The 12622-nt window shown below is 30.4% G+C and overlaps 2 protein-coding genes across 2 annotated transcripts in view; both read left to right on the forward strand.

Moving 5' to 3' along the window:
* The window catches only part of Mtp (microsomal triacylglycerol transfer protein), a 70323-nt gene that overhangs the window by 25391 nt on the left and 32310 nt on the right, over positions 1-12622 (forward strand). The gene's annotated exons all lie outside the window — the stretch shown is intronic.
* On the forward strand, positions 10712-12427 carry LOC135951561 (DNA-directed RNA polymerase II subunit RPB1-like). The gene has a single exon (XM_065501234.1). It carries the CDS (start codon positions 10934-10936, stop codon positions 12368-12370), a length of 1437 nt encoding a protein of 478 aa, XP_065357306.1. The 5' UTR covers positions 10712-10933; the 3' UTR covers positions 12371-12427.

Below are 12622 nucleotides of genomic sequence, written 5' to 3' on the forward strand. Positions count from 1 at the left end.
TAATTTAAAGAGTTCTAACTGCTGGCAACAGTGTTGTGTATTTTTTTGGACATTTCGAATTCCATACTTAATTATTTTATGTTTCTGCACAAAAATATAAGTGCATATTTTTTAAATTTTTAGGTCATATTTTGATTATTTTCCAATAATAAATGCATGAAAATCCGCCCCCTATATATAACTCTATGTTGAGATTAAGTTACTTTCCCTTGCAATGGAAATGTGCTGAGATTATTATGATTAATAAACCTAACAAGCCAGAGAACGATGTTACATCTTACAGACCAATAAGTTACTGGTACTATTCGCCAAAATATTTGAAAGAATATTTCTGAAAAGATTATTATCAGTTCTAGAAAATTTTAACATAATTGCTGATTACCAATTTGGTACTCCAGAACAATGCCATCGTATCGTTGCTTATATAAGAGATACATTGGAAACAAAAAAAAAATTGCTCAGGAGTATTCTTAGATGTACAACAAGCATTTGATAAAGTATGGCATATTGGTTTGTATTACAAATTAAAAAAGCTGCTTCCAACTCCTTATTATTTGTTGTTAAAATCTTATCTAGCAGACAGAAGTTTTTATGTTAAAGTAAACTCTGAATTCTCACAATTATATAACATTAAGGCTGGTGTTCCTCAAGGCAGCTTACTCGGACCAATCCTGTATACAGTATATACTTCAGATATGCCATTTACGGAAAATGTCTTAATTGCCACTTACGCTGACGACACAGCGATTTTAGCATCAGATACTTGTCTAAACAATGCATCAAATTTAATACAAAAAGAACTCAATGAAATTGAAACATGGTTAAAGAAGTGGAATATCAAAGTCAACACAGAAAAATCGTACTTTAAGAAAAGGCAACTGTGCTCAAGTTCTACTGAATAATAATCCAATTCCTCAAGGGGATTGCGTAAAATATTTGGGAATGCACATTGATAGGAGGTTAACTTGGAAGACACATCTTAAATCGAAAAAACAACAACTAAATATGAAAACTAAACGTCTCTATTGGCTATTAGGACCCAAATCTTCATTAAACTTAGAAAATAAAGTTACCATTTACAAAACAATGCTGAAACCAATTTGGACCTATGGGATACAACTATGGGGGACAGCTAGCAACTCAAATGTCGAAATATTGCAGAGATACCAGTCAAAAACACTAAGATCAATTGTTAATGCTCCATGGTTTGTATCAAACTTCTCAATTCACAATGATCTTTCTATTCCTAAAGTTATAGATGAAATTAAAAGATTCAGCGGAAACTATTTAGAAAGGCTAAGTCAACACATCAACCCACTAGCAATTTCCCTCCTTGATGACACTGATGAAGTAAGACGTCTTAAAAGATACCATATCCTGGATCTTCCCTTTAGGAACTAATTTTTACTTTTAAATATATATATACATATATACATTAGAGTGACAGCCGATTTTTTTTTTTAGATTTCTAATAGTGCCGGGTGGAATATTGTGACACTAGGCCTAAATGTTAAGTGCTGAAAATTTGAGCCAAATCGGGCAACGATTTCTGGACGCGCATCGAGGTCAAAGTTCAGATATACGCAAAATTTTACTGTTAATATGGAATAAATAGGTGAAACTTGTTAACTTTCTGCATTGTTTTCTAGAAATATGTAGATTTATTTATATTAATGAATATTACATTAAAAAAAAAAATTTGGAAATTAACCCTGTATCTCCTTTGGTTCAAAATGACCCAAAAACTGTATTATCGCCAAAATTAGAGAAAAATGCACATTTTTCAGTTTTTGAAAAAATTTTGCTACTAAATAAATACTTTTGCAGTTGAATGCAAAAGAATCGAAATATGTACGTAATTATCGTTGTAATGAGATATAAATGACAAAATTTGATTAAAAAATTTTAAAGTTATTACAAATTCGCCAGACCATTAACGTGTTTCAGGCCACTTAAACAAAAAATTTAGCAAAAAAATTAAGATATTTCGAGAAAAATTTAAATAAAAGCTCATTTTTACTTAAAGTATGTCCATATTTACTTGTATATGAGTTTTTGTCTTCGTAGGATACCGTTAACCAATTCGCAGGTATGTCCAAAAAAAATAATTTTTTTAACGGCTGTTTCAAAACTCCATTTTCAAATTTTTAAAAATTTTGTTAAACAAATTTCAGAATTTTTTGATCATCGCATGGGGATTTATTGACAACATAATAGGGAATAAAAATATGATAATACCTCCTATAGTTTTTCCGTACCTGCGATTTAAATTTTGAGATTTTCGAGAAAAACTATTTTTTTGGCCATATTTTGGCGAATGAGCCGAATTTCTTTACTGTTATGATTTTTAAGCAAAAGCTATTCAGAATATTATATTCCCGGTAATTCTAAATATACTCTGAAACTTTTACTAAAATCGGAAAACGATAACCTTTAAATCGTGAAGGTGGATAACTTTAAAATTTTTTAATCAAATTTTGTCATTTATATCTCATTACAACGATAATTACGTACATATTTCGATTCTTTTGCATTCAATTGCAAAAGTATTTATTTAGTAGCAACATTTTTTTCAAAAACTGAAAAATTTGCAATTTTCTCTAATTTTGGCGATAATACAATTTTTGGGTCATTTTGAACCAAAAAAAGATACAGGGTTAAAAGTGTCTACTTTTAAAGTGTTTTTTATCTTATATTGTATTATTAGCAGTTATCTAAATAAATCACGTTAAAAACTGACAGATGGCATAAATGAAATTAAAATAATTTCATTCTATTAAAATGCAAAATCCTCTATCTTATCATTTTTATACATACACATTGAATATTTTGAGAAGAAAATATAAATAATGCAAAATTTTAAAAACAAATTATATGTGAGATTCAGTAGTTGCTTTAAAATAATAATTGTAGCACACCGAATTTTAATAACTCAAGTAATACGCGAAAAAACATTTTTTTTGGCTTTCCTGAAAAGTTGTGTTTTTTACGATAGAGAGCTTTGAATATAGGCCCTCGATATATTGAATTATAAAAATAAACCTGTTTCAATAAGAAAATATTATTATTTTTGTACAAAACTTTGCATACGGTAATTTTACTTAAAAAACGGTAATTTTTTTTAGGGCTGTACGGTAATCGAAATTAAAAAGTTAACATCACTGGCCCTAACCACTAAGCCACAGAGCTCTTGTTCGTACTGTTCTCTATTTATTATTAAGAATTGCATGTGCGTCTACTCCAGTGATGTTCAAAAATAAAAATGAAGATGTATTGGTGAGAGAGTTTCCCAGCAAACATAATGTCAAACACTTAAAATAATAACAAAATGAAGAAAGTTTAGATTTAGGATTTTTGTCAAATAAAACCAATTTATTAAATGAATGTAATTTAAATATTAAGGAAATGAAAAAATATACATTGTAAGTCCGAAATTCTCTTAAATTTTGTATTTATTTTTGATTTTGTTTTATTGTGTTCAATTGTAATTGAAACGCGTGTGTTTGCTATGCTTCGAACAAGAACAACCAACAACAATGCTTAATAAATTTCTGAAAAAAAATGACGATATTCCGCCATATGTGTTTTCTTCGCATGCTCAGCGATGAATGAACAAAAGTCTTTAAAAGAGCATAACAAATGTGTGTAAATTTTTCAAACAATTGTTGTATGGCGTTAACATCACTGGTCTACTCCAGTGATGTTCAAAAATAAAAATGAAGATGTATTGGTAAGAGAGCTACCCAGCAAACATAATGTCAAACACTTAAAATAAGAACAAAATAAAAAATGTTTAGATTTAGAATTTTTGCCAGATATAACCAATTTATTAAATGAATGTAATTTAAATTTTAAGGAAATAAAAGAATATACATTATACGGCAGAAATTCTCTCAAACTTTTTATTTATTTCTAACTTTGTTGTTTTGTGTTCAATTGTAATTGTGTGTTTGCTATGCTTCGTCCAAAAGTCAACCAACAACAATGCTTAATGAATTTCTGAAAAAAATTAGACATTTGTTATGCTCTTTTAAAGAGAATAAGAATATGTGTGTTCAGTGTTACCATATGTCAAGTTTTCCCTTTTTTTCAAGGTTTTTGAGACGCAAAAAGTTTTATTTTTTTAAAAAAAAAGTTTTTTTTGGAAAATTGATATCAATAATTGAACCGATAATTTCAAAATGATTGTCCCCAAATTCATTCACTAAATGGGGAGATTGATTCGATTATATTGAAACTGAACATGTTAACTAACCTATTTGTCTAGCAATTATTGTATATTAAAAAATAATAATTTAGAAGAAACTTCTAAAAACCCAATTAAGCATCTAAAGGTGAGAGAAAAAACATTTAAAATAGTTTATAATTCTAAAAACTACTTAATATGTAGTGTAGATGCTAAAAAAAGTACAACAATAATATGAATTATCCACCTCTGCATTAACATTTATTCATAAACAGCGTTGCCACAAAGAAAATATTTTTCCTACCAACATACAATCTAAAACCTACCAAATTCTGTCCTATCCTACCAAAAATTTAATTTTAAATAAATTTAAGCATTTGATTACACAGGGCAAAAAAATCATTTTGTTGCTATTACATGTGGGTTTGTCATAATGCAATAAATCTGAACAATTTCTGCGATTTCGATTTTTCATGATTTTTATAAAACTAAAAAATTGGATATTTTTACATAATAATTTTTTTTTTTTTCAAAATTCAGTCAATCGAAAGAAGAACAATTACCTACTCAATTTTATGTACATTTTAAAATTTTGTGAAAATGAGCGAATTCACTTAATAATTAATCGATTTTTAAATATCTCGTTAAGTTGCTATTATAGACTTGCCAACCGTCCCGTTTTCAACGGGACAGACCAGTTTTAGAGTCGAATGTCCCGTGTCCCGGCGATACTCTGAACGGGACGCCATTTGTCCCGTTTAAAAAAAAAAAAAAACTTTTTCATTAATTACCACAAAAAATATAAAAAAATCAAAAATTGGAAATACCGATAAACAAGGATGCTTTATTTTCTGAAATATAGTATTTTCTAAAAACTGAATATCACTATTTAACAATATACATAGGTACTTAGTGCATTAACTTCTATGAGTTTCAATAAACTCATTAGTAAACATTATTTAACTTTCATGAAAAATAAATGGCACGATACTCGCTCTAGGATGCTTGAACCTTTAGCTAAATGTGAGTTGTTGGTCAATTGAAATGGACTGAGTTTGTCGAATTTATTACTTCAAACAATTTTAATTATCCAGATATTCAAAATTTACTATGTACTTTGAATGGAAAGTTTCACACCCACTGTTCCGATCTAGACCATTTTAGCTAAACTCTGTACAGTGATAAGAATTTGATTCATATTATTTTCCTTTGTGTGGTAGGTGACTTAAACCTTGTTCCGATTCTTCCCAATTTGGTTAAACTTCATGTCGTGATATGAAATTGATTCATATAAAGTTTGAAGAATTTCACAATTATAGTACTCCAGATATTTGAAAATAACTATGTACTTTAAAAAAATCAGTCTCGCCCATTTTCAGCCAATCTCCGTATAGTGACAAGAATTTGATTCATACAAAGTTTAAATACTTTACAATTATAGAACTCCAGGTATTCGAAATTAACTATTTACTTTGTATGAGAGATATCACGCCCACTAACACAATAACATTTTCACCCAAAAAATGTAGAATAGTAAGGGTGATATTAGGGCAAAACTTTAAGACTTCCACAATTATAGTTCTCCAGATATTCGAAAATAACTATTTACTCCTGTATAAAGTTCGAAGACTTTCACAGTAATAGTTCTCCAGATTTTACACAATTAAAATTAATGTGTTATTGTTGATTTTAATAAATAAAATAGGATAATAACACTACTTCAAAATAACACTTTTTGTCAGAACTTGAAAAGCGTCCTAATGGAGGTTGTATGCCTAGGTGAGGACATGCTAAAACCGTTTTCAAAGATTTTGAACACCCTCAAAATTTTGAGTTGTTTTGAAACAAGTGTTTAAAATCGATTTCAAAAAAGTTAATTTTTTTTTTATTTTTTTTCGTAATTTTTCAAATACAACAATAGTTATTTTAATTTTTTTCTTTGAAAACCAAATTTTTTTGCACAGTGCTTTAAAGACAATTTTATATAGACCAAAAGGAGATATTACTTATTAAAATCGGTTTATATTTGCAAAAGTTATTAAAATTTTTCGAAAAAAGTTCGAAAATATTTACCCTGTTTTTTACATTTATATGCGCTGGGGGAGAAAATACTCAAAAAGGTATTAATGAAAAGTTGAATAACTTTTACAGTTTTCATCCGATTTGAAAAATTAAAACCATGTTTTATTAAGAACTTTTCTTTATACATTGATATACATTTTTATAAGCTTTCATATCAAAATAAGCAATGAAAAGCGACTCAAATCAAAAAATATCGTAACAAAAACAATACTTATAACTTACAAATGTATCAATAAATGTATGTCATTTTGAAGCGTAATAAGATTTCTTTCCCAACACGTTAAAAAAAATAAAAATTGAACAAAAACTGACTGAGTTACAGATCGATAAGTTGAAAAACATCACTGTAAACGGTTTTTTCAGAATAACTTCTGAATTTGAAGGTGTTTCTGAAATTTTTTGACACAATTTGTAATGTACTCAGCAAGTCCTATTACCCACGCTAGGTCATTTTCCATGTTTTTTTCCATCGTTCTCTGATCATTTAGTGGTGTCCCGTTTTGGAAATTTCAAAAGGTGGCAAGTCTATGCTATTATATTAGGGTTTGTCATAAATTATGTTTTCGTTCTGCAGCAGCATTATTTATGTGGGAGCAGTGATTTAATATTGTTTTGAAACATACAATGCAAAAACAGCTTCCATATTTCACCTGCAACCAATCAAAAAGTTGAATCCACTCACTCCTAAATTTCCGCTTCGTTTTGCAACTTTATTCACTACAAAAAAGTAAAATTATAGATATTTTATTCATATTTATTTTCTATCATTGCCGTTTGATGTTTGGTTTTCTCCATCAGCATCAATTGCCAGTCTTGGAGTTTTAGAAAGATATCTAAAAATACTACATATTTTAACTATTAAATAAAATTGTAAAAAAATAACTGTTTTGCGGCCTTTTGTTTAAGAAATACAAGTGTTTGTTTACATTTAATTTGCACTGACACTATGATTTTGATGTTTTTCAATCCAATGGCCACCAATTTAAGACAAATACTTTTTTTCATCAACTGAATTTTAAGTGCGTTAGAGCCAAAATAAAAGGACCTCTAAGGGTATGAAATTTATTATTAATGTTTCTAGAAAAATCGTTAAAACATATATGGACAAAGATATGTGGAAATATGTTGACACACCTCAGCGAACATCCGCTGTTAATAACATGATATGACCGAAACTAATGGAACTAAAAATACGAAATTTGGTCCGAATATTTTATAGTAATAAAAATATAATGATATAAATGTGAGAAAATATTTTTTTTTTGGTCAAGTTGTAGAAAAATTGTATGTGTTCGTGGTGAATATGTATGAATTGACACAGTCGAATAAAACACACTTGTATGTTAAAACAATCCTCATGCATACATATTTGTCGAAATATTTGAAAAAATAATTGTCAATCACGTGGAATTTAGCAAACAATTTTTGTCTTAAATTCCTGGCCACCACTGTATATTTAACGGCGTTAAGTTCAACTATTTTATTTCACATATGTTTTTATACCCTTCACCTTCGTGAGAAGGGTATATATAAGTTTGTCATTCCGTTTGTAATTTCTACATTTTTCATTTCCGACCCTATAAAGTATATATATTCTGGATCCTTATAGATAGCGGAGTCGATTAAGCCATGTCCGTCTGTCTGTCTGTCCGTCTGTCTGCTGAAATCAATTTTCTGAAGGCCCCAGATATCTCCGGGATCCAAATCTTCAACAATTCTGTCAGACATACTTTCGAGAATTTTGCTATTTAAAATCACCAAAATCCGTCCATAAATAACGGAGATATGAGCAAAAATCAACCTCTGAAAATTTCATCAAAAAACACAATGTATTGCATGCTTTGACAAAAAAAGCAACAAAACGTATGTTTTTGGATGTGCATGCTTTGCGTATTTTGTTTTTTTTTGTGTTTTGTTTCTTTTGGCGTTGTTGTTGTTTTTTATACAACTAAACGTTTGTTTGGTTGCGTGTTGGTTTTTTTGACAAAAAAGCAACAAATCGTATGTTTGGATGTGCATGCTTTGCGTATTTTGTTTCTCTTTTGTGTTTTGTTTCTTTTGGCGTTGTTGTTTTTTATACAATTAAACGTATGTTTGGATGTGTGTTGGTTTCATTGGCTTGCGTATTTTGTTTTTGTTTTTTCTTTTGGTGTTTTGTTTCGTTTGGCGTTGTTGTTGTTTTTTGTGTTCTTGATAAATTTAGGTCCTAAATTTTAGGATGCTGTACGCTGAAAGTGGGCAGTGTACATACATATACATATAATAATTATAAAAAATAATAATGCATCCACAACAAAGGTGAAGGGTATATAAGATTCGGCATAATATAGCACTCTTACTTGTTTTTCTTGAATTTATTTTCAAAAACTTAGGACAAATAGCTGACTATTGTTTATTACTGAATATGCTGGTGAAATGTATTGCAAATTATAACCATTTAACTACTACTTTAGCAACCACAGCGAACTAGTTTGTAGTTCAAGTAGTAATATAACTAGTGTAAGGTTTCCAATTAGCACTTTTCAAACTGCTGGATGCTGTCAAAGAGTCGGGCTACTTGTTATACTTAAAACCATAGTAGAAAAATATATCAATATTTTTATCATGCTTAAAATTTTGCATTATTTTATTATTTTTAATCTCTTTTAATTTTTTTTTTGATTTTGTCACTTTCCAATGTTATCAAACATAAACAAAACAAGTAAGAGAGCTATATTCGTCTGTGCCGAATCTTACATATATACCCTTCACCAAATTATACTTCAAAAAAATTCGGTTAAAAAATATTTTTTATAATCCAGATATAGGTCAAAAATAGGTCAAACATCGAGGTTATCCTGGTTTTTTCCTCATATCTCATCCATTTGTGGACCGATTTTGCTGATTTTAAATAGGAAACTTCTCGAAAGCATGTCTGACAGAATTACTGAAGATTTGGATCCCGAAGATATCTGGGGTCTTCAGAAAATTGATTTCAACAAACAGACGGACAGACATACGGACATGGCTGACAAACTGATATATACCCTTCTCACAAAGGCGAAGGGTATAAAAATTGACAGTAGGGGTGTAAATAACTGGTGATCAACTGGTCTAACTAGATATTCATTGAACGGGGTTTACCTCCTGCCCAACAGCCTGTTTAAGGAGCTAGCTGTTTCCGAAACAAAAAGATACGTCGTAAAAATCATCGTCTAAACTAAAAACATCGTATGAAGTTCTTTGGAAGCAACTTCAAAAGGGAATTTAGAAAAAACGACTTCGTAAAAATCATCGTCTGAATTGGGTCAACAATTCAACTAGAAATGAACAACAGCGCAACATCAATTAACTCACTCAATCTTAAATTTATCAGCAACCGATCAAAAGTCAACTCAATCAAAAACACTCCTCAATACATTGAGCAGTGTTTTTGTAAGAAATATATTTTCTATAGCTCATTCAAACATATTTATGAAAAACTTCGATACCATAGGTTTCTGACAACTGAGTTAGGTCTTTGACAGGAGAGTTTCCGCTCTATGTATATTCTCTATGGTTTTAAGTTACTGAATAATAGAAAATAATTTTTTTTTTTTGTTCTCAAACGCATGTTTATTTTAATTTAAATTATGATTGATAGGTTTCAGCGGCATTAGCTGTCAACAGTATGTGTCTCCTTAAGAACCATAGTAGAAAAATAGAAGGTAGTTTCATTCTCTCTTTATTTTTTCAATTTCTATATCTGACATGCAAATTTTTTGTATAAAATGTCTCGAAAATCAAAATCATTTTTAGGAATGTGGCAACGAAAAAAAGGAAACTTCAAAAAACCTAATTTAAATAAAAAAATTGATTGAAACTACCTACTAAAATTTTATCATGTTTCCAAAATGACTAATAGACATTTTTAAATCGATATTAGAATTAATCTGCCTTCTAAACTCTACCCGCCCGCTCAAAAATGGCGGCAGGGGAGCAGATTTTCTAAAAATAGTGAAATTTCAGATTTAAAACAAATTTTCAACATTCAACATAAAAACTGATAATTGAATATTTACGTCCGCAGTCGAGTAGATACCACAAAAATCTTATGAATCAACAGTATATTCTAATGCTTCCATATTTATGAGTAATTCTTTAAGCCAGTTCTTATTAAATATGTCAAAATTATATAAATTTAGATCCACTGGAATAACACCATTCATCTAATTATTATACAAAAATGTTGGTCTAGGTCAATTTCACTTACATACATATGAAATTAGATACATGACTACTAATTCTCATAATATTTGTTAAACTTTATATTCCATACCACTAAATGCCACCTTAATACTCGTATACACAGATACCATTAATTTTTTAAAGTAAAAAACAAGAACAGAGAACTTTATTAAAAAATACATATGTACATATATATACAATAATAACCCTAAAGACAAAAGTATGGAATCAGATTAAAGTGCATTGCTGTATAGTTTACATTTTAGTAACCTATTTGAAAATTTTGTTAAATAGCAAAAAACTAAAAAAAAATTATTGCTTAACAGCAATTTTAATTAATGGCCAATAACAAGCAGAAATACATTTGAAATCAATTTACCCAAGTAGTTGCATTGCAAATTTTGAAGGGACTGGTTGGCACATAAAAAGGTGTTCCTCAAATTAAACAAAAAATTTAAAATGTATACCTTGAAATCCTTTTGCGTGATATGGTTGCTCTTGTGCGTCATCTCAGAGATTTTATCAACGGAATATTTGCACTTCGGTGGTACCGAAGAAGAGTCTAGACAGGCGGCATACTATTTGTCGGCCGATAGTGGAAGCAACACCGGCCCCACGGATGAGCTGAAACGTACGCAGCGTTCATTTTGGAAGAAATTATTTAAAAATGGCCTATTTGGGGAGTGTGAAAACTGTTGCAATAATTGCAACTATAATGCAGGAAATGGAGATAATTATAGTCCAGCTCCTTCGCCACTACTGCCATTTCAGCCATGGCGAAATTTACCTCTGTGGCGTCCTTTGCAGCCATTATTCAGCCCCTTAAATTATGATAATAGCTATAATAATGGAAATAACAACAATTATGTAAATCCACCACGTTATGGTAGTAATGGTGTTAATAATCCGACCATCTATGAAAATAGTGTCTTACCAGCACCAGCACCAGCCCCTGAACCTGTGTATGAAATTCCAACAGAATTGCCACCAGCAGAGCCTGATTATACTCCAGTAGCCGAGGACACATATGAATCACCTTCTCAGCCACCAGTAGCTGAAAATAGTTATAGTATTCCTGAACCATCTACCTATACCAATGAAGAAACACCTAAAACTCTGCAATCCTCAAAAGGAAAAGTACCACAAATAATTTACCAACCCATAATTTATGTATCGCCTCAGTATCAAGGCAATAAACCCTTAAATCAAGTCACACAGGATAAATCCAAATATGATTACAAACCACAGCTGCCTAATTATGAAACGGAATCAGATACCGAATCCGAACAACCTTCATATAGTTCAGATGCAGACAATACAAAATCAGACGATAGCTCCAATTATGTGTATAATACACCTGAAAAGCAAACACCTGCCATAGTAACGCCTTGTAGTCAAACGAATAGTTTTCCGTCCGTACCCTGTTTAAGTCATCCATCCCCGAATCCTGCCGTATCGACAGTCGCCACTGTTTATAATATTATCACCCCATCATTACTTCATTCACTAACGACAGGTCAAAGTCCATACACTGCAAATGCAATTACACCCAATGTTCCATGTGCAAATAGTGACGGTCCTTCCAAGTATTCATTGCATCCATCTAATGTTATACCTTTGGACAGTTATTCACTACCATCAGCAATGCCAGCATCAACACCTTATTTATCACCTCCACCATCAATGGCAAGACCAGCTCCAGCAGCTCCCCCTGCACCAGCCTCTTACCATCCAAGCTACGTACAACCTATGCACTTGTCATCTGATGATCAGCCATATCGTGTCTGTCCCGAACTTTTTGAGGATTATCAGCGTAAACTAAATACAATTATACCGCACATGCCTGGTGGTAGTAGAGGCAGTACTTTTGTAAATGCTCAACTGATACACTATTGATTGCTCTGACTGCAGTTGTAAAGAGAATGGCTTGTATATTTTTCTATTTAAAAAAAATAGCATTAATTTCATTTAACTATTACATATATATGTATAATAAAAGTAATGTATAGAAAGTGTTTCTAATTAAAAGTGTTAGCTGCTATGTTTATTATTACTAGCATTACCCGCTGCTAGTAATCCAGTCATATATTAAAATATGTATATGAATGGATTTCTGATATAACCTAATTGCGTAAAATGGTATGAAAA

The sequence above is a fragment of the Calliphora vicina genome, chromosome 2 (assembly GCF_958450345.1).
Source record: "Calliphora vicina chromosome 2, idCalVici1.1, whole genome shotgun sequence".
NCBI classification, from domain to species: Eukaryota; Metazoa; Arthropoda; class Insecta; order Diptera; family Calliphoridae; genus Calliphora; species Calliphora vicina.

Excerpts from the sequence above, each read along its gene's own strand:
- LOC135951561 (XM_065501234.1), top strand. The coding sequence starts at position 10,934 with ATGTATACCTTGAAATCCTTTTGCGTGATATGGTTGCTCTTGTGCGTC.